The 19,508-nt window shown below is 38.4% G+C and overlaps 1 protein-coding gene across 2 annotated transcripts in view; it reads left to right on the top strand.

The window, feature by feature from the left end:
• The window catches only part of WDPCP (WD repeat containing planar cell polarity effector), a 146,422-nt gene that overhangs the window by 87,094 nt on the left and 39,820 nt on the right, over nt 1-19,508 (top strand). For both annotated transcript variants that reach the window (XM_031060936.1, XM_005425783.2), the window contains 2 exons: nt 13,311-13,374; nt 19,347-19,449. In XM_031060936.1, coding sequence (XP_030916796.1) covers nt 13,311-13,374; nt 19,347-19,449 — 167 coding nt within the window. The remainder of the gene's footprint in view (nt 1-13,310; nt 13,375-19,346; nt 19,450-19,508) is intronic.

Genomic DNA, 19,508 nt, shown 5'->3' with positions numbered 1-19,508 from the left:
ACATGGAAAAATACAAAGATTCAAAACCACTTGCACCTTTCAATCTGATAATTTCACTAAGAGAATGTACTTTGGTTTTTTTCCCCCCATAGTACATATATGTTTAACTACAAAGCAAAGCTTTGATGTAAATAACAATATAGTGCTTTTCATCTTTCAAGAGAAAGGTACAACTCTGATCACATTCCCTGGTAGAATTTTGGATGGATTCATGAAAGATTCTCCTTTGTATGAATCAAAAAATGAGAACCTCCACCATGTTTTTACTTTTGCTGTTTTCACTCCTTCACAAATCTCAGAAGTGTTTTACTCTTCGCAGTGTTCCATGTAAGATGCTACTGGGTAAATGCAAAAAATTATCTTCATATTGGGCCTAACATTCATCAAGTCTATGACTTTGCACACAGGACTTGATAAGGCTCCTTTGTAAATAAACATTCTTAAAGAAGATGAGAAGGTAAGTGGTCATTAGCATCAGGGGAGACCTGCTTCCAGCCACCACTGATCTTTATGGATCACTTCACTATTCAAGAATTCTGAAGTGGACTTCTATACTACAAGACATGATGCCTGGACACAGACAGTTATCACTTAAGTCCAAGACAGCCTTTGAAAAGCTAAAATAAAGCTCTTTTGCCCTGCAGGTATATCACTAATTCAGTACTAACTACCCCTTGGTAAGCAGGTTCCCATATCACTACACTGCAATCTCCAAAGTAGATATTCGCTGTGAGTATTTCCATCCTAAATAGGACCCTAAATCAAAGGTGTAAAAAATGCCTCAGCTCCATAGGAATAGTTCTCAATCCCATCTGCTGCCAACTGTATGGAACTGAGTGAGGAAAGAGCTTTTATGATCCTTTTTAAGAGCACCCTAGAAGTAGAATTATAATTACATTGGTACATAGTGTGTCACAAAATATGTATAAACATTAATGATGACATGGTTGAGGACTAAGAATGTCTTTTATATTCATAAAGTAACCTATTAGGCATTAAATTATGCCTTCAGATAAAATGATCATTGATGGCAGTCAGGTTCTCTATGGTGGCCACATGAACAGAATTCATCTCTATGGGAGAAAGTTCAGTAGTAGCATTTTCACTAAAGTAGCACCTTCTGGAGAGGACTTTGAAGAGTCATTTTTGTCATCTTTTGAAAAACGATCAAAACCAAAGGTTTTCATGTTACCACAGCACTGATAAATGAGAATTTATATTGCTGTGATGGAACTACACGTGAAAAGATTCCCCTGGTCATGCTTCTTGACCTGTTTTAGAAACAAGACTCTACCTATTTAATGGAACTACGTTATTTTTGCAGTTAAAGAGGTTAAAGATCTCATAAAAAGTTTAGACTGTCTTTGCTTCAGTCCTATGTTGTTAATGATTTCTTTTCTTAAACCAGCCCCAACACAGTTTTCAATTTCAGTCAGATACTTTGATGCTGCAGGAATGACTCTAGGATTTAATTCTCTGGCAATGATTACAATGTAAGAAATAATGAGCAAAATATTGGGGTGGGGGGACAATGAATTACATGACATAATTGCTTGAGAACAAAATGCCATGAAGTTAAACCAGGACAAATCACTGTCAGAGATTTGGGCAAGACTTGCTGCTCAACCCAATGGGAGAGACATTGCTTTGAGGATAGGAAGAGTGGCCCCTTAGACACACTCAGAGCAGTCCCAGAGCTGCTGTAATCAGGACCCACTTTGCACAGCCAGCAGCAGATGCAGTTTGGTGGCCCAGAGTGCCAGAAGTCATCCAGTTCTCTGCTATGTCCCCACCCATGGGACTGCACTAGAAAAAAGGAACACAAAATAGCTACACTGGACTGATATTGCTTGTGCCAAATTTATTCCCACGTGCTGGTTAATCTGACTTTGATATTGCTACTTTCAGAAGCTGAGCCCACACTGAGACCACTGTTGTGTTGTGTAACTGATAATCTGCCCTCGTAAGGTGGCTTTTTCTTGCTGTACCAGCTGTGCAATTTCCCTGAAATCTTGAGGGCTTTGGGCATACACTGACTGCAGAAACAATGCAAATATATCATATTTTCGGACAAACCTCTCAAAAATTAGTTCTTAGCAACATATCTCCATCCTTGAGCAGCTGTTGTAAGCCTTCCCAGGTCATCAGTTTCTCCCTCTCCATCAACTCCACCTAGTCACTAGTAGCATCTTCTTTTAGAGTGACACTCAAAAATCCCTCATTTGAGGTCCTGATCAAGAAATGAATTTAAGATTTTTTTTCTTTGAAATTTTTTCCAGATCAATTCATGTCTCATCTCTCTACCAAGACACTTTTTCTCCATTCATCTTCAAAGTCCTCCTGAGCCCCACCATTACACTTCCCTTTACTGTATGTGGACCATCTGGCAATATTCTGTTGTGAACTCAGCTCATCAGATCAGATTTTTCTCCCACTCCCTCAGAGGTTTTTCTGACTTTTCTCCCATTTCCATCCAGTGCCCTGCAGGAAGAGCTAACTGAATAATCAGGCAGCCCTAGGCTTCCTGTCTTCAAATGCAGATCTGTCTTTTATGGTTCTTCAGAACCCAAGAGCCTGTGAAGGAAAGAACACCAAAAGGAAAATTTAGGAAAAAAGTCATCAAAAGTCATTTGTCCAGTAAATGGATGTGGTGTCTTGGGGGTGCACCTCTCATGCCTTAATGATGTAGAATTTATGTGTCCTACATGCTCATCTGGGCTTCCTCTGTAGTTAGGATAAAGACATGGGCACCCAAAGGATGAGTAATCCCATTGAAGGGAGATATCTCAGATAAGCATGAAGAGTCAAACATCAGTGCCTATCCCTATCAATTAACTACAAAAGGAGCCTACCTAATTAGCTTAAATTAGCCATGTAAAGGTAAGCTGTTTGAAGATAAATGGAATGATTTGCACTGTAAATGTCTAGCTCCTGTATCACATTATTACTGGCCAGTTAACAGAAAGATCTTAGATGCTCAGATAGTTTCTGTATGAGAATGAGAGAGGCACACTGACTAAAAAAATATTTCAAGAAAGTTTTACAAAAAGATACAAAAAGCAGACAGGCATGTAGATCTCTCTAAAAATCTCCTTTTGCCCAGTTGGCCAAGATAGGAGAGAATGGGGGTGTTTCTTGGTTTACACTGGTAAGTGTTGAAGTACGAACTAGAGATAGATAAATAGTAATATATGACCAGCTATAGGTAAAATTAATCCAGAATTTCTAGAGCTAGCAAAGGATAAAACATCTGAAATACTGTGGTGTGTAACCTCACACTTAGAATGACCTTAGCACCTGAGGACAAAAACAGGAAAAATATTAAGTTAGTTTTCAAAAAGATCTGGAGAGACCTTGGAGAACTATGCCCTGTAAGTCCAGCCTCTGTACCAGTGAAATTAGTAGAAACTATGTTTTAAAAATATGTGAACATACAGACAAATGACATATTGGGGGAGAGTCAGCAGGATTTCTGTAAAGGCAAGTCACATCTCAAAACAAAATCTTTGATGTCAGCAACCATGTGAGTAATGGCTATCCAGCTGCTACTGATGAGTTTGACCATTGAAGACCTTTTTGGAAGGTCTCTCACCAATATATGTTAAAGAAACTAAGCTGCCACAGGATTAGAGGAAAGCTTCCCTTTCGTAGATAAGTAATTAATTAAAAGGTAAGAAAGAGAGTAAGAGTAAATGGTCAGTTGTCATGGAGGTCACCAATGGAAATTATAAGTATAGCAGATCTGTTCTTGTAAGTAACCTGGCAAAGGAGCAGACAGTGAGCTGCCAGCTTTTGCTAATACCACTAAATTATTAACACTAGTAAAGACAGGACCTGCTGTGAAGAGCAGCAAAAGGGCTTCACAGGATGCAATGACATAGTGTCAAAATTGAAGGTAAAATTAAATGTAAATAAATTCAAAGTGAAGCGCTTAGTACACAGTGGTGTGTGACTCCAAACTTCGTGTGTAATCTGATGCAATCTGAGCTCAACATTATTCTGGAAGAAGAATTTGGTCCTGTAACTCTACAGCTATAAAATAGTTCAGTGCTCAGCTGAAGTACAAAAAGCACATTGCAAACTAGGAATTCTTAGAAAAGAACTAGACAAGAAAACAGTGAACTTCAGTACATCTGAATTTTGTGTGTAGTTTTGGAGTCCTACAATCTGTAAAAGGATATAGTAGAACTCAAAAAGGTTTAGGAAGGGCAGCCAGGATGATTAAAGGCATGAAACAGCTTTAGTGAAAGGAATGACTAAATAGACTAGAACTCCTCAGCCTAAAGAGGAGCAGCAGAGATAGAGATCTGTTAAATTGTGAGTGTTAGGGAGAAAGAGCACAGTAAATGACTGCTCACTGCTTCTTCTAATACAAAAAATAGAGGTCATCAAGCAAAGCTAACACGTGGCCATTTCAAAATATAGTGATTCTTCACATAACATATAATTAAAATATGAACCTCCTTACCACAGGATGTTGTGGATGCTAAAATTGTATGTGAGTTCAAAGGCAAGGTTCAGAGAAGAGGAATTCACTGAGGAACACCAGCCTGGAAACCACCTCTGGCTCAGCAAATCCCTGAACCACAAATTGTTGGAGACTGGGAGACTACTTAGGGAAGTATCACCATATGCTTGCCCTGTTCTAATATTCTCTCCCAGCTGATGGTAAGGGATTAGGTCAGGAGTGCCTTCAGTCTCAGCAAAAGGCTGTTTCTGTGTTTTATGTTCTGGACATGATGCTGTGCAGAAAAAGCACATCAGACTCCATAGTTTTGCATTTGCTCCCTTAAAAATGTGCCAAAATTCATACAAAGTTCCAGACAATATCTTGTCTGTCTCTTCCGTGGCTGTACTTGCTGCAATGGAGCTGTTATGTGTGGGAATTGTATGAACATTACCGCTGCATCATTTTATTATAAAGAAATAATTTGGTTATTAACAAACATAGATGGAAAAGGTGAATATACTCTAATGGACCCATAATTCAGCAAATTATTCAAAATTTGGCCCTGCACCATGATTCTGTAAGTAGATATTTATCTTCAGGCAGCCAGCTTTAGAAAATATTGAGCTAATATGTTTTCTCCGAGAAGTCTTAGCACTAAAAAAGCACATCTTATCCAATGTCAGGCATGAGGGAGAATTGGCCCTGTACCTCATAGAAAGCCAAGGAGAAAAAGGGCCTGTTCATCTTAACTTTAATACCAAATTTCCATCTGCTGCAGCTCAAAATTGCAGAGATATCACATGTACACAATAGGGATTTATTATAAAGGCAGCAACTCATCCTTAACCACAGCAATGATACTGGGCCTCTGTTATATAGCTGTCTTTAGTGTGTAGACATGCTGATATGTTTGCTCAATAAAATCCAGCTTTCAAGACATACTGTTAAGTTTACATGATCACCAGAGTGAGAGGGATAAAGCTGGAAAAGAAGAAAAGCAGAAGCGAATTAATGCAATAAAGGCTAGGATTTAACAGACAGGGTTGAGTAAAATAAATGTGAAACAACAGGTGTCACTGACTCTTATCAGCATTTTTAATTAACACCTGTTTTTAGCCCAGAGTACTTTGGAAGAGTATGTTGGAGTGTGTCTGTATTTAAAGATAAAGATACGCTGTTGAGAAGTTCCTAAGTAGTGAGAGGTTGGAGGAATGAAGAGGTTTGGGGGTGGGGGAAGCCTCTGTTTGCTGGGTGGGTGTTGGTTGCAGCTTAGAGAAACCTGAAGGAAAGCCACGATGATAAAATTGCAAGGTAGAGAAATACTGCTATGGCAACAAAATATATGTTCTCTTGAAGGAAAATTAGTATGAAAAAGGAAATAAGGAGTGTAGGAAATTGAAAGGAAGTACAGATTACAATAAAAGACAGGATCTAGTGTTAAGATATACAAATTGTAATAGTTTCAATTTATGTAATAATATTTTATTATAGTAATCAATTCCTGTTATCCAGACTTTTATGGCACCTGCTCTGGAAAATTTTGGAGCACTTGTCAGATGTGAAAGAATTCTCATTCACAGTAGGAAGGGGATGCAGTTATCCTTTTCAGTGGCCCATCCTACAAGAACCCGAGCCAGCGTGAATGACCAGCATCACATGGGAAGTGGCATAGATGTTCATAGAATCGGGATCTTTAAACAAATGTTTCTTCAGTGTAGGTATGAGGCAGTTCGAGAGTGTTACAGTAGTGCTGGTTTATAATTAATTTGAGCAAATTTCAACAAATAAATGACATATCCTTCTTTATACCTAGACCCACTGCTTTACTACAATATTTCATACATCTAAACTATTTCTTGCTAAGTATGTATTTTAAAGGTTTAAATGATCCCTTATTATTAAACTACTTCATTCAAAAATTAACTTGGTTCACTTGAAAAACTGACTCAAAATTTTGTCCTGAGAAGAAGTGTGTAAGGCAGAGTCAGCTGAACTATTTCACTCAAAAATACATATTGGTTTCCTAGAGCAGAGTATCATTCTAGAAGATAGAAATCACATACAAAGATTATTAACTTTTTTTATGGTTGGTTTGGGAATGACCTCAAGATTCACAACCAGTTAAAGCCCTCAAGGGCTTTCTCTGGCCAGAGAGTCATTCTGTCTGGCTCCCCTTATTAGCTTTCTCTTTCTTCCTGTTTTTTAATTTGGTTTGCTTGTTTGCTTTCTTGCTTCAAACCAGAGGGTACCCTTTGATGTGAAGGGCATTCAGTTCTACGCCCAAAAATCTATAAATTTATGGGTGGACTTCCTTTTGGTCAGAGATATGTAACTTGACAGTATTTTTCAAGTGACTGAAATTTTGGGTGCCTTGACATACTTGTATTTTTGTATTTGTATACTGTATTTTTTCATGGTTATTCACTGACTTACCTGGGACCTATTTGTGTATGACCTTTGAAAGGTTCCATAAGGGATTTCTTTTTAAACAAGTCACTCAGGCCACAAATGCAGCACTTCACTTAACATGCCCATATTTAGGGCCCATGGAAAATTATAGGTCATAAACCCATGCATTAATGCTTTGCTAAATCTGAGCCTGAAGGAATGTATAGATTATGCCTGGACAACTTTTAGAGCTCCTGCATCTAAAATACAATTTAGGATACAATTTAGGAGATTATCCCCTTAACTCCACACACATAGACCCAGTGGCTGTTTCTCCATTAGCCTTTGGTGTGCTCTGCAGCACTTTCTCTTCATCGGTATCTTAGAAGGTAACGAGGCTGTGAACCTTCCTCAGAGGTTTGTGTCCTGTTCAAAGGAGCTCATAACCTAAAAGCATTGTGGCATAATAACAGCAGGTTGGCAAAAGAATACTGCTGGCATCTCAGAGGGTGGAGCTTTCCAATGCATCCATTGATCCTTCTGCCACTTCCCTACTAACTTCCAGAATCATTGGGGAATCTCAGCCAATTTAACAGAGGGTAGAAGTCTCAGAAATAAGCAAATGCTTGCAAGTTTTGTGAAAATCAGCAACCAGCTGGGGTTAAATAGAATGCAGGAGGTTATCTGTGTCCCAAAAAGCTACAGTGAAAGTTCAGCAGATAGAAGTTCTGCCAATCAAGACATGTGCTGCGGAACACCAAGCGTGGTCCACATGGCATCTTGTTCAAACCTTGGTTAGGAGGGGGCCGTGGATGTCCTGCTGGGAGAAGGACAGTGTTGTCTGGAGGATGTTCTGGCAGGGAACTTTTGGGAACGGGAAGAGTTACTGTGCTGAGCCTGTGTAAGAGGAAACAGAAAATAGGTGCTTTGGAGAGTTCCTGGTCTTCAGGCTGCATTCAGTTTTCTACAATCACCTTATTTAAAATAGGGCGTCCTACTGAACTCATTAGGGTAAAATCATTTTGGGTTTTGGTTGACTTTTGCATAAAGTGAGTTTCTTTGGTTGTTTATCTGTGTTTTTTTAAAGAAATGTGAGATCTTGATGTATTTATTCCTCTCCAGGAACTCTTAAGTACCATTTTTTCAGCATTCAATATAAAATGCAGGATATAAACCTTAGACTAATACTATACTTTATACACAATGGATTACACAGCAATCTAAGTCTTCAGAATTTGCTGAAAATTTACATCAAAGTATCTCATTGGAGCTCAATAGAATTTCAGGGTTGTCATTTTAAGGATCATTGCACATGAGAATTTTTCCTGTGAAATATATAAGTCCTTTTAGCCCTGGTTTTGTAAATAGGCTCTGAAGCTGACATACAGCTACATGCCTAAATCAGTGGTGTTGTGATCAACAGTTGGTGAAAAACTGATCTGTCCCATTTAAATCAACCACTTAGCAACCCAGCCACACAATTTTTAGGTTCTTTAACCTGATAATCTCTAATTTTTCTGGATTGGAATTGCAACAGAACGGGGTTCAGAGTAATTTTGCAGATTTTATTCTTTTTTTAATATTGTCTAATTTAAAAGGAAAATATTTCAGATAATAACAACATATTTGAGGGGGAAAAAAGCATGAAAACCATTTCTGTTCCAAAAATTGCTGATATGAGAATTTATGAGGAAACAGCTCCTTTTATGAATAATTATTATTATTGTGTTTAAGAAATGGGCAAGATGCCTAGAAATTTAATGAAAGAATGAGCTATTAAATTGAAATATTAAATGAAATAACTGAATTAAAAGTGATCATGTAAACCCAGCAGTAAATGTTGGGAGCTGTAGCTGATTGAACATATTTTCATCATCTGTTTTGTATGCTTAAATACAATTGCTTGATGTAAGTAAACACTTGATTGATATTCTGAATACTTTAAAATCTGCATATGCATCATGGAATACTGAACAATTAAAACTTAATTTCAGTGTAGTTTGATTACATGTAAATTATTTCAATATTCATTTTTTCCTGTTCTGTTTGCTCAGTGCATATTTAATATCCACTTTTTGAATGCATATCACCTCTTGATTGGACTGTGAGATGAGGAGGACTCTGAAATTTCTTCCATTAAAAAGGATTGCCTTATAAATATTATTTGTGCCACAGCTCTTCCCCTGCAGATTATTTTCTAAATGTTGTGTACTCTTATTGAAGACAAGGAAAAAGCTGCTGCAGCCCTCCTTTATCAGCCCAGCACAAGGAATATGCTTACATGGTCGATGAGCATGTCTAAGAAGGCTTGTTGGTTGTAACTAGTCCCTAAAGAACTGTTTCCATCTTTCCTGCACTATATTGCTTGCCTGTATGAGCTCCCTTTCCCTTTCCTTCCTCCTCCCTCCATGTGATTTTTATTTTATTTTCCTGGTTCTTGGAGGTCTTACAAGACACTTGAATATTATGGTTAAATATTACAAGTGTTTTCAAGTTGACCACTTTCAGTCTGAAAAATGTATCTCTATCTTTAAGTGACCACATTCAATTTAGGAGTTGTGGAATTTAGATGAAAAAATTTTGGCTTTTTGCATATTTGTAGAACATTTTCTAAAAACCAAAGAGATTTCTTGTCCCTTCTCTGGAGGCTGCAATCCATACACATTTTTTTATCAACAGTGTTTTAAATTACTGTATTTCTGAACATCCAACGGAAGGAAATCCCAGGCATTTGATTCTCTTATTATTTATGCCTGTGAGCAGAATAGGCTTTCTGAAGTTACAGACAACATTATATTTTTTATTACTTATATATTTTATTTTATTTTAAAATAAAATTATTTTCTGGCATTTTTTCAGTTAAGTCATATTCCCAAAATACAGGCAGGCAGCAGGTTTGTCACTTCACCATGGAAGGCAAGTCTGGATTCCTCTCTGCCTTGACCATTTTTGACCTACATGCCTGTTGTTATATTAGTCCCATTTCCCCTTGATTTCCTTGTCCATACTAACAGAAATTTTTTATACTTTTTTAGAATACATACAGAAATGCATATAATAGCAGTATTCTTTAGTTATGTGAGAATTTGAAGTTAATGTTGTATCTACTAAATGGCTTGTAGTGAAATGTTTTCCTATGTGTCCTACATAGTTAATTGCAGTTTCAGAGTTCTGATCTTGAAGGTCATATTTCTGTTGCCTGTCATTTTGACCAAACAAGTGGCTGAACTTCATGGTTTGCAGGTGGATTTCCTTATCTCTTTTTTCCAAGAGATATATAAGTCTTGATTGCTGGAGTTATTGTGAACCAAGCAATAAGGGGCAAGGAGGAGGAGGGGGTGGGAAGACACTGTTCAACACCAGGGCCCTGGAGATTCCATTTTAGAGAGCAAATATTGTACCTAATGACTGTAGCACAAGAACAAAAGGGAGAAGGTTTTACTTGGGGGTATTTTGTTTGTTTGAGGAGCTGATAAACTGTTGAGTGTGCTAACAGCAGTAAGAGGTCTTCCTAGGATGAAGCATGCTTATAAAACAGATGTTATTAGTTTGAGGTTGGTCTCAATATTGACCTCTCTCTAATGGTTTCAGTACATTAAAACCAACAAAACTTTCATAACAAAGGGTTTCAGAATAACAGTTATCTTCTTGTAAAGTAAGGTTAAAAAATGCTGGATATTCCTGACTGATTTAATACTGTTGGCCTAAGTAAAGCAAAAAAACTCGTCACTCTTCTTTGTAACATCTGCCTTCTTTGAAAGAAATTCATTTTATAATAATTTATGAAATAACCATGATTGTTATTTGCAACACTCTTGGTTTGTGAAGAGCATTTCCTAGATAGTCTTTTTTCCCCTTTTTTTTCCTTCGTACCGATCTGAAAATAATGAGTTAATGTCACACTTTTATAAATAGGGCCATAATGAGACTGAAGTATATATGTTGATTAAAGGAAAAATAATCGAAATCTTTGTGAAACTGCAAAGAAATTACAGCTTGAGGCCATGATTCTGTTCTGCAAGTCAATCAAATGAGAAAGTTATTTTATATTTTTTTGGTTGCAGGCATTTTTTCCTTGGCTAAAGCAAATGTCATTCAAATAGTCTATGTAGTGATAACTTTGGAAATACAAAATAATGATACAGACATTCTTTTCAGCCAGTCACATTGCTGTTTTCTGTTCAGTTTCCAATTTCCTCTCTAAGTACTAAGAATGTATATTTAATTCATAATAGAAAAAAAATATGCCAGAAAAAATATAAACATGATAGCTGTTCAAGATACACATATTTTAACATTTACTTATTTTTCCTAATTAAAGTATAGCTTCAAAAGCATCATTGCAAAACCATGTATTTTCATGAAAAATCTGTCATAGAAATCATGCTAAAAACTTCAGATAGACAGGCATGAGAAAGTGGGGGTGCACTGCCTGTTCCCTGGCAATCAAGAGGTTAACTTTAATTTATCTCTTCCCCTCCCTTAAACTGGTTCTGTGAGGAGGGCTGCAAATTAGTACTTGGAAGGCACAGCAGGGAGATTAGCTTTAGGGAGGGAAGGGCTCCCCACTCCAGCTCTTAGGAACCTCACCTGGAGAGTGCATTTCCTTTTCTACTTAAGCTAACATATTATGCCTTCTTGTCACGAATGTTATTCCTTGAGGAAAAGTCCTCTCTGGTTCTATCTTGCAATCTGATGAATCATTCCAAGTGTGTGGTAGAAGAGAGGAGAGCGATAAGGCTGTAACAGGAGGGAGCCAGGAAACCGCTGAGGCCGTGGCCAGGAACAGGAATCCTGGTGTGGTGAATCACTTGGGATTACTTTACCCAGCCAGGGAAAGCAGGATTCCCATCTTTCCTCTTGTTCACACCGGCCTGAGGAGGAGCTGCAGCACTGCCCACTGTTTCCTACGACACCAAGGTACAGAGCTGTACAAATTCTGACATCCATGTGATGCTGTCTGACAATATTCATTTGACAAGCACAGCCTACACCTTTCTAACCCTGAGAAATCACAATGTTTTTTTTTCCCCACTGGGGCAAAGAAGTCATCTCCTTCCAAACCTCAAGTGTCTACAACTGATCCATTGCTGAAATTGTTAACAGGTGGAAAGGGAAATTTACCTACTTTGTAATGGAACAAATACAAAAGTGTTCTACGTGGAATAAATCTTCTATGTCCCAGCTGAAATAAAATTGGGGTATTTGCATTTCTAAGACTAATCACCAAACCTATTTTCATAGCTAATTTTAAACAGTTAAAAATGTGCAATAAAGAAAAATGTGTACAGATAGAATCACTTTCTCATAATACAATGTCACATAATGTTTATCTATGCCTAGTATTACAAGAGAGACATTAGCCCAACGCAGAATTTTCCAGTGGGATTAGCATTTGCCAGTGCAATGTTGATTCAACCAGATCTGATGGGACTCAACACTGAACCACTTGGTGAAAGTTTTAAACAATGAAGAAGGTTAAGGATAGCCACTGTCCTACCTCACAGTTCTGCAATCTGAGTATGAACCTGTCAAGTTTCCCCAATAACATCCTCAGAAAGCTTCTGAAGGATGGCTCATGTCCTCCTGCTTCTGTGGAATTCCTGAGGATTGCACACAGGAGGATATACACACCCTTGCCAGTCCCTCCATCCCTGTGGATGGGATTTTTTAGTTGCTGTAACTCCCAGGAGATGGTGTGTGGTGTCTGGATAGGACCAAGGGCTTGATCTGCCGCCCCACATGGAAGGAGCTGTTGTTCAGCAAGGTCTCAGCCTGCCAAAGGAATGGTCTTCAAAGGTGAAGTTCCACCTTTGCTCTACTGCATCTCTGGGTAATGTTCAGGTGGTGCCTTCTAGAGCATATCTAGAGGTAATTTTGCTCTTTTGCCCCTTGTTTTGCTTCATTGATGCAATCTTTTTCACTCTAGGATCTCAGAAAACTCTCAGGAGTCTGTGCTAATGCTGGGCTAAGGTTACGAGACAAAACAGCATCACCTCTTTTAGTCTCTGAGGATTCATGACTCAGAGAGCTGTATCAAGGGGTCAGCAAGGACGAAACTCAGTGTAAACTTCTACAGGGACCTCTGAAGTAATGTGAAATCTGGGAGTAGTATTTTCTGTAGAGGATTTTGAGGTTCCTACCGGCATTGCTGGGGATACTGTTTATCTGTGTTGTGGTTGCTATCTTTGTAAATGATGGATTTGTTAGGATCTTCAGCTCCCTTCTCATTCAACCAATCTGATGGGGCTCAACACTGAACCACTTGGTGAAGGTTTTAAGCAATTAAGAAGTTTAAGGGTAGTCACTGTCCTACCTCACAGTTCTGCAATCTGAGTATGAGCCTGTCAGGTTTCCCCAATAAAACTTTGGCATCACTTTTGGTGAGCATTGAAGAACTTTGTCCATGAGCAAAATTTGATGCAGCTCTTAAGTTAACCTCAGCAAGCGACGTGTTTCCTTTTTCTTTCAGGTATCAGAGGTTTGAAAAAGCATTTCTGCTTGCTGTTGACATCGGCGCTCGGGACCTGTTCATGGTGAGTTGTTTCTGGAGACAGAGGCTGCTGGAGGATATTATTTGTCAGCTTTTGCACACATTAAAACAGTTCCAGGTCATTTGCAGCCTTGGACACATACTGAAGACTGAACTGTTCTATGTTTGGCATCCTGAAACTCATCAGTAGGAGTTGAGTTTCTTCAGTCACTGACATTTTCCTACAGGCTATTCTTAATTTTCCAGGAATTATTGTACACGTTTTTAAACTTTCCCTTTCTTCGTCTGACCTGATGTGGGTGAATGTCATCTTTCACTCTAATAAGCTTATACATTTCTAATTTGTTCCTTTAAGTCCAACTGCTGAGTCCTGGACACAAGAGCTGTCCATGTCCTGGGGATCCTGAATGCTCTTAGTTTGTCTCTTGGGGTTTTGTGAAAAGTGACAAATTATGAACGCTTCTGCTGGTACTTTTAGAACAACAAAGCTCAGCAGCATCAACACAAGGGTTTTAACATTTCATGCACACTCTGCCTCCTCCCATTTAATTAGCTACAAAAGTAAAATTAACCAGCTCTTAAAAGGTCCTCTGTGTGAGCACTGCAGGAGGTTCTTGTTTTATAAGATCTTGCACCACAATGTCACAGTGAGGTCAGATGGACAAAGCCAGTCATGCTCTCCTAGTCTCTCAGCATGTTGCTGCTCCACAGCTGATTTCATTGTTTTCAAAGAAACAATAGGAGAGGGCTTGTTGAAAAAAAGGCCCTTTGAACGATTCGTTTGCTTGACTCTTTTGCATAATGAAGACATTCTGTTGTTTAAATTAAGCTTTGACACTAGATGTTAATATCATTTATCCCATTAAGTCACTTGCCCTGCTAGTTTGATCTTGATATTTAAATTGTATGTTAAATTACACAATTAAATCCTGCTTTTAGGGGTTATGAAAATTCCCTTCTAATTATATAAAAAGTTGTGTGAACCTTTTGATGTTTTTTTCACGGCTCTAATCATCTGGCTTGTTCCATCTAATTAGAAAGATGTGAATACTGCGATAAACTTTCCTAAGTATGCATCAAAAGAATGTGATGGAAATGTCAGACTTTTAGGAAATTCATTACATGTTCTATGTTTACTCCTCTTGATTTTCTGTCTTTTTAGATCATCTCTTTCCTTTTCTCTCTTTATTGAATGTAACCTCTTCAATACAAATTTTATACCTAATCATGTTAAGCAGTGCTGCAGCCACATATAAGATTCAGACTGTAGTATGTCTGGAGCAGATTAAAGCTTTTTGTCAAGGGCTCTCCCAGTGTACAGATAATAAATACTCCCTAATTTTAGCCATTCTTACAGAATAAATGTCCCAGCATTTGCATCAAAGGCCCTCTCTCATACGACAGAGAGCATTTTCTATGTGATCTGTTTCTCTTGCCTTCCCTCTGCTGATGGCGGGATTGAGGGAGCACCTCTGTGCCAGGGTGGGAAACACCAGTGTTGGGTGTTGAGATGGGTGCACAGCTGCTAGCAAGAGGGAGGGACTGTCAGTACCTGGCTTCACAGGTGATAGATAACATGTTCTACTGTCATCAAAAAGTCTCTCCAACTTTCTTCAAGAGGAGTTTCACTGTTCACATTTTAACTCCATCCTTTCCTACGCTTTGCCTTTCCTCTCTCAACACCTACTCTTCAGTTCCCATCCTACCAATGCCCTTAAACATAAATGTATATTTCTGAAAAGTTCCTCCTGGCTTATGTCATTGTGAGATCAAAACCAGTTCTTTAATGTCCTCGTTCTGCTTGCATTACCTTTGAAATTCCTCATAGTTGTGCCTATATTATGCTACAAGCAGCACACATCCCTGCCTCCTCTGGGGAAATGTCCTTTTGCAATTCATCGTCTAAATCAGTCACTAATGAACAAACTTTACAATAAGCTAACAGTGGTGCTGCTGCAAGTCCACAAAGTACAGGACTCAAGAAGTTTAAACATTCATAGGTCATTAAGAGTATTTATTTGTGCATGGTAATTTCTAGGGAATTTGGCTTCATTGTGCTTAATACCATGTGAAAATTAGATAACCTGTTCCCTTACAGTCCTTCTAGGTATTAGTATAACAATGCTACTGCTAAGTAAGGGTTGGGCATCCCTCACTTCTGCTTAATACTGAATGATTCCTATGTATTGTTTATGTAGGGCAAAATGCAATTACTAGTATACAATTTGATTTTGCATCTATTTAAAGCAGTTTTATCCATTTTTAAAACCTCAGATACCTCTTGGAGTCACATCGCCTTATTCCCAATTAATTTAATGGAATTTCAAGAAGAAATAGTAGTCTAAATAAAGTTACCTGATGACATAAGCAAAATGAGAAAGAGAAAGATCTGTTAATTAAAGGGGAGCAGAGAAGGAACAAAAAGGAAAGGATAGAGAGGAATAGATACAACAGAGGTTGAGGAGGATGCAAACATTGAGTACCCATCACCTGGGACTCCTAAGAAAATGTCCTGTATCTTAGAGAATTTACCCCGAGCATCAGTTTCACCAAACAGGACTCTACAGCATTCCCATTATTTGTTTTGAGACTACAAAGTTTGAGAGAATGCTATCTGAGGGCTAATTTCTTTCAAAGAAGTGAAAAAGAAAAAACAAAAAAGGCTTACAACTATAGCTATAGTGTCACTAAATGAGGCCATAGCAAGACACATACACTGCTGTGTCTCTCCCTGAGCTTTACCCTTGTGTCACATCCAAGTCCATCAATTAATATAATCTCCTACAAAGTTAAAAAAAAAAAAAACTGGAAAGGGCATAATATTAAGAACAACAGCTCCATGTATTGGACAGTGACTGATTCAATCTGTGACAGAAAAGATCAAGCAGTGGAAAGGTTGTTAGCTTGAAATGCTTTTGTAGTGCAGTCCAGCTCTCAGCTGCTGAAAATTCAAAAGGCCATCCCATGTACCAAAGGTAGCAAAAAATGCAAGGAAAAGACACTTTAATAAAACTGTCAGATCTTGGGTGATACACTGATGAGGAAAGTGCATGCTTCGAAGAAATGTTGGAGTGTTGCCCAGAAATATCCTATAGACAATGCACATCGTGTTTCAAATGACTTCTGCTCACCAATGGCCGCTTCTGTGAGTCACAAAGGTGAGGGGGAAAGGGAAGTAGTCCAAAAAGTAAGGAAACTGTAAAATTATAAAATAGAGCCCTTTCAGCAAGCTCCTGATAAGCAGCTGGAATTTGTTTTTATTGTCACCATTGTGTTTGAGAGAGATGTGATCTTTGGACTTATAAATTCTTAGGTAATCTTGTGAAAAAAAAAAACCTTCATGAATATTCAGATAATTTAATTCCTTTTTCTCCTGTCATTCTTTAAAGCAGCCTGTAATTTGGTGCTTCTTTTTTTTGTTGTTGTTGTTTTTCAGTTTTCTGGTTTAATCTACTCAGAGTTATAAATTCTTAGAAAAATCTACTTATGCTGGCTTTTTTGCATGAGAAACACCTAAATTCGATCTGAAATGGTCTAATTAGGAGATTTCATATCTGTAGTCTTTTCTTTCTAAAGCTGGTTTAGAGATGAGGCAAAGGCTACTTTTTTATTGTTCTTCATACCAGCAACAAAGCAAGCCACTTACCAACCTACTGCAAACCTTTATTTCTTACAAGGTCCCTGTTAGTTAATGATGATTTTCAAACCAGAAAATGGGCAAAACCAAGACCTGAAATAACAACTGCTTTGATACACGGAGTGCACAAGCTCTTCACTGACAAAACTTCATCATTTTCTGCAGTTGTTTCCGCTCCATCCTCGAGCTTACTATTTGAAATTGCACTGAGGTATACAATACTTCTCATAGTTTCAGCTACAAAAAGACAATCCTTAAACATTGTCAGAATGTATTTTAAATAAGTCTGCCTGTACTTCCAAATCTCTGTAAGTTCAGACTTGTCCAAGAGCCCTTGGGTCTTCTATTGTTATCTAAATAAGGCGACAGTATCTGCTGTTTAATCTTCATAGAAATCATACCTTGCTGCTCAGGCCTTTTTCTCCTGACAACCAAGTTAGACCTACAAAGAGAGGAAATACAGAGTTCACCACAAGTTCATAACCCATTACTCTGCTCCAAGAGATTTGCACATTTTTTAGTCACACCTGCGTTTGTGATGAGAAGACATCTGCTGTCTCCTGCAGACTCTGCAGATCCTGCAACTCAGTTCCAGGCTTTCCTGCATAACCATCTCAGTTTCTCTAAGATTTTCAGTTTTGTTTTAAAGTTCTTGTTCTTGTTGTTAAATGAGGGGTTACTGAAAGCAGCATGTCCTTCTCCTAACACTATTACTCTCACTTTTTTCATCTAAACGTGTCTTTCTACAGTAAAGTCACTTTTCCTGTAAGAGTTTCTGTCATATTGATGCAGGTGGCAGTAAACTCATATCAAGAAGGATGGTTTCACCTGAGATCTTCTACATTAGGGAAAACATAGTTGCTTTTACGGCATGCAGAGGTCAATATTTCCAGCAAACACTCCTTTCCCCTTTTAATTCCGGCAAGCAGATGGCTTGCAGAGCAAAGGAATAACTTAAATCTTTGGATGTCAAATGGCATCTTCAGCAAAGTAGTGGGGGGAAAAATTTTGCCAACTGTTCTTGGATTTTTTCTCACTTTCTGTGTCACAGTTCATGCACAGAGCAGCATGTGTCTGTGATGCCAGATGAGAAGGGGATTAATTGTCTCTTGATTAATGGTCAAGAATAAACTTTTACTTTTTGAGGACCAAAACCAAGGGCAGTGAGAGTGTAGTTTGTCTGCAGGAATATATTCTCCAACAAAGAGCTCTGTATGTAATACAGGTGGTTTTCACCTCAAATATTAATATGCAATGAAAAGCCTTGACTTTTGATAAGGGCGTGCAGTGATGGGGCATGGGGGAATGGCTTTAAACTGGCAGAGAGCAGGTTTAGGTTGGATATTTGGAAGAAATTCTTTCCTGTGAGGGTGGTGAGGCTCTGGAACAGAAGTTACCCAGAGAAGCTATGGCTGCCCTATCCCTGGAGGTGCTTAAGGCCAGGTTGAATGGGGCTGGGAGCAACCTGGCCTAGTGGAAGGGCAGGTTGTCCCTGCCCAGGGCAGGGAGCTGGAATGAGTTGATCTCTAAGGTCCCTTCCAACCCAAGCCTTTCCTATAATTCTGTATAATGATAACACCCCTGCTGCAGCCCTCTGTTTTTTGACTCTAGATAAAAGAGTAGATCCAGAGCATTAGCAAATATTCATGCTAGACAACATTTTTGGAAAGCCCTTTGTTGTTCAGGAGTGACTCAGGAATCATGACAACCACTGTGCATGTTAAAACCACTGAGCAGCAACTGTTGCTCTTATTACCTCCAATATCAGCACAGGGAGGACCATCACCCTCTTACTCATAGAACAGTGAGGGTAACAACCTTCAACAGTGAGTGCATGACAACATTCAAACAAAAATCAGTCCTTAAAAGATGGAAACTTTCAAATCATAAAATCGTTAAGGTTGGGAAAGGCCTCAAAGGTCATTAAGTCCAACTGTTAACCCGTTGCTAACAGGCCCACCACTAACCCATGCCTCTAAGCACCACATCTGCATTTAGCATGCTCCAAATAGAGGCTGTCATCCAGGAGAGTTCCAGTACTTCAGATCTGGTTTACACAGAGCCACCTCCTATCAACATTCTTTTAATTCAACAGAAGTTATGTTAAAAGTTGACAGATTGGTTTCTTTCATGAACTGAGTGAATAGCTTTGCTTTTATCAGCCCCTGATTGGCCAGTGTTTTATTCATTGTTGTATTCAACAGCACAAGTAAGGAAATATATTTGCATTGGAGGGAATTAAAATGTAATGGTAGGTTCATCAGTTCCATCTGTGTTTGTGATCTAAATAATAAAAGAGCCTCTTTCTTTCAAAATCCCTTTTGTTGCTCCTTTGAGATTCATTTTAGATTAATCTTTTTTCTTCTTTATTTCCAAAGGACATCCATTACCTTGCTCTAGATAAGGGTGAATTGGCACTAGCTGAAGTGGCAAAGAGAAAGGCTAATGACATTGATGCAGAATCAATAACTACTGGAATTGGTAAGAATTAATGGTGTCTAAAAAGCCCTTTTGTTTTAATCAATACTTGTCCTGTAGAA

The sequence above is a fragment of the Geospiza fortis genome, unplaced genomic scaffold, assembly GCF_000277835.1.
Source record: "Geospiza fortis unplaced genomic scaffold, GeoFor_1.0 scaffold134, whole genome shotgun sequence".
NCBI lineage: Eukaryota > Metazoa > Chordata > Aves > Passeriformes > Thraupidae > Geospiza > Geospiza fortis.
This window is presented reverse-complemented; position numbering and strand designations above follow the sequence as displayed.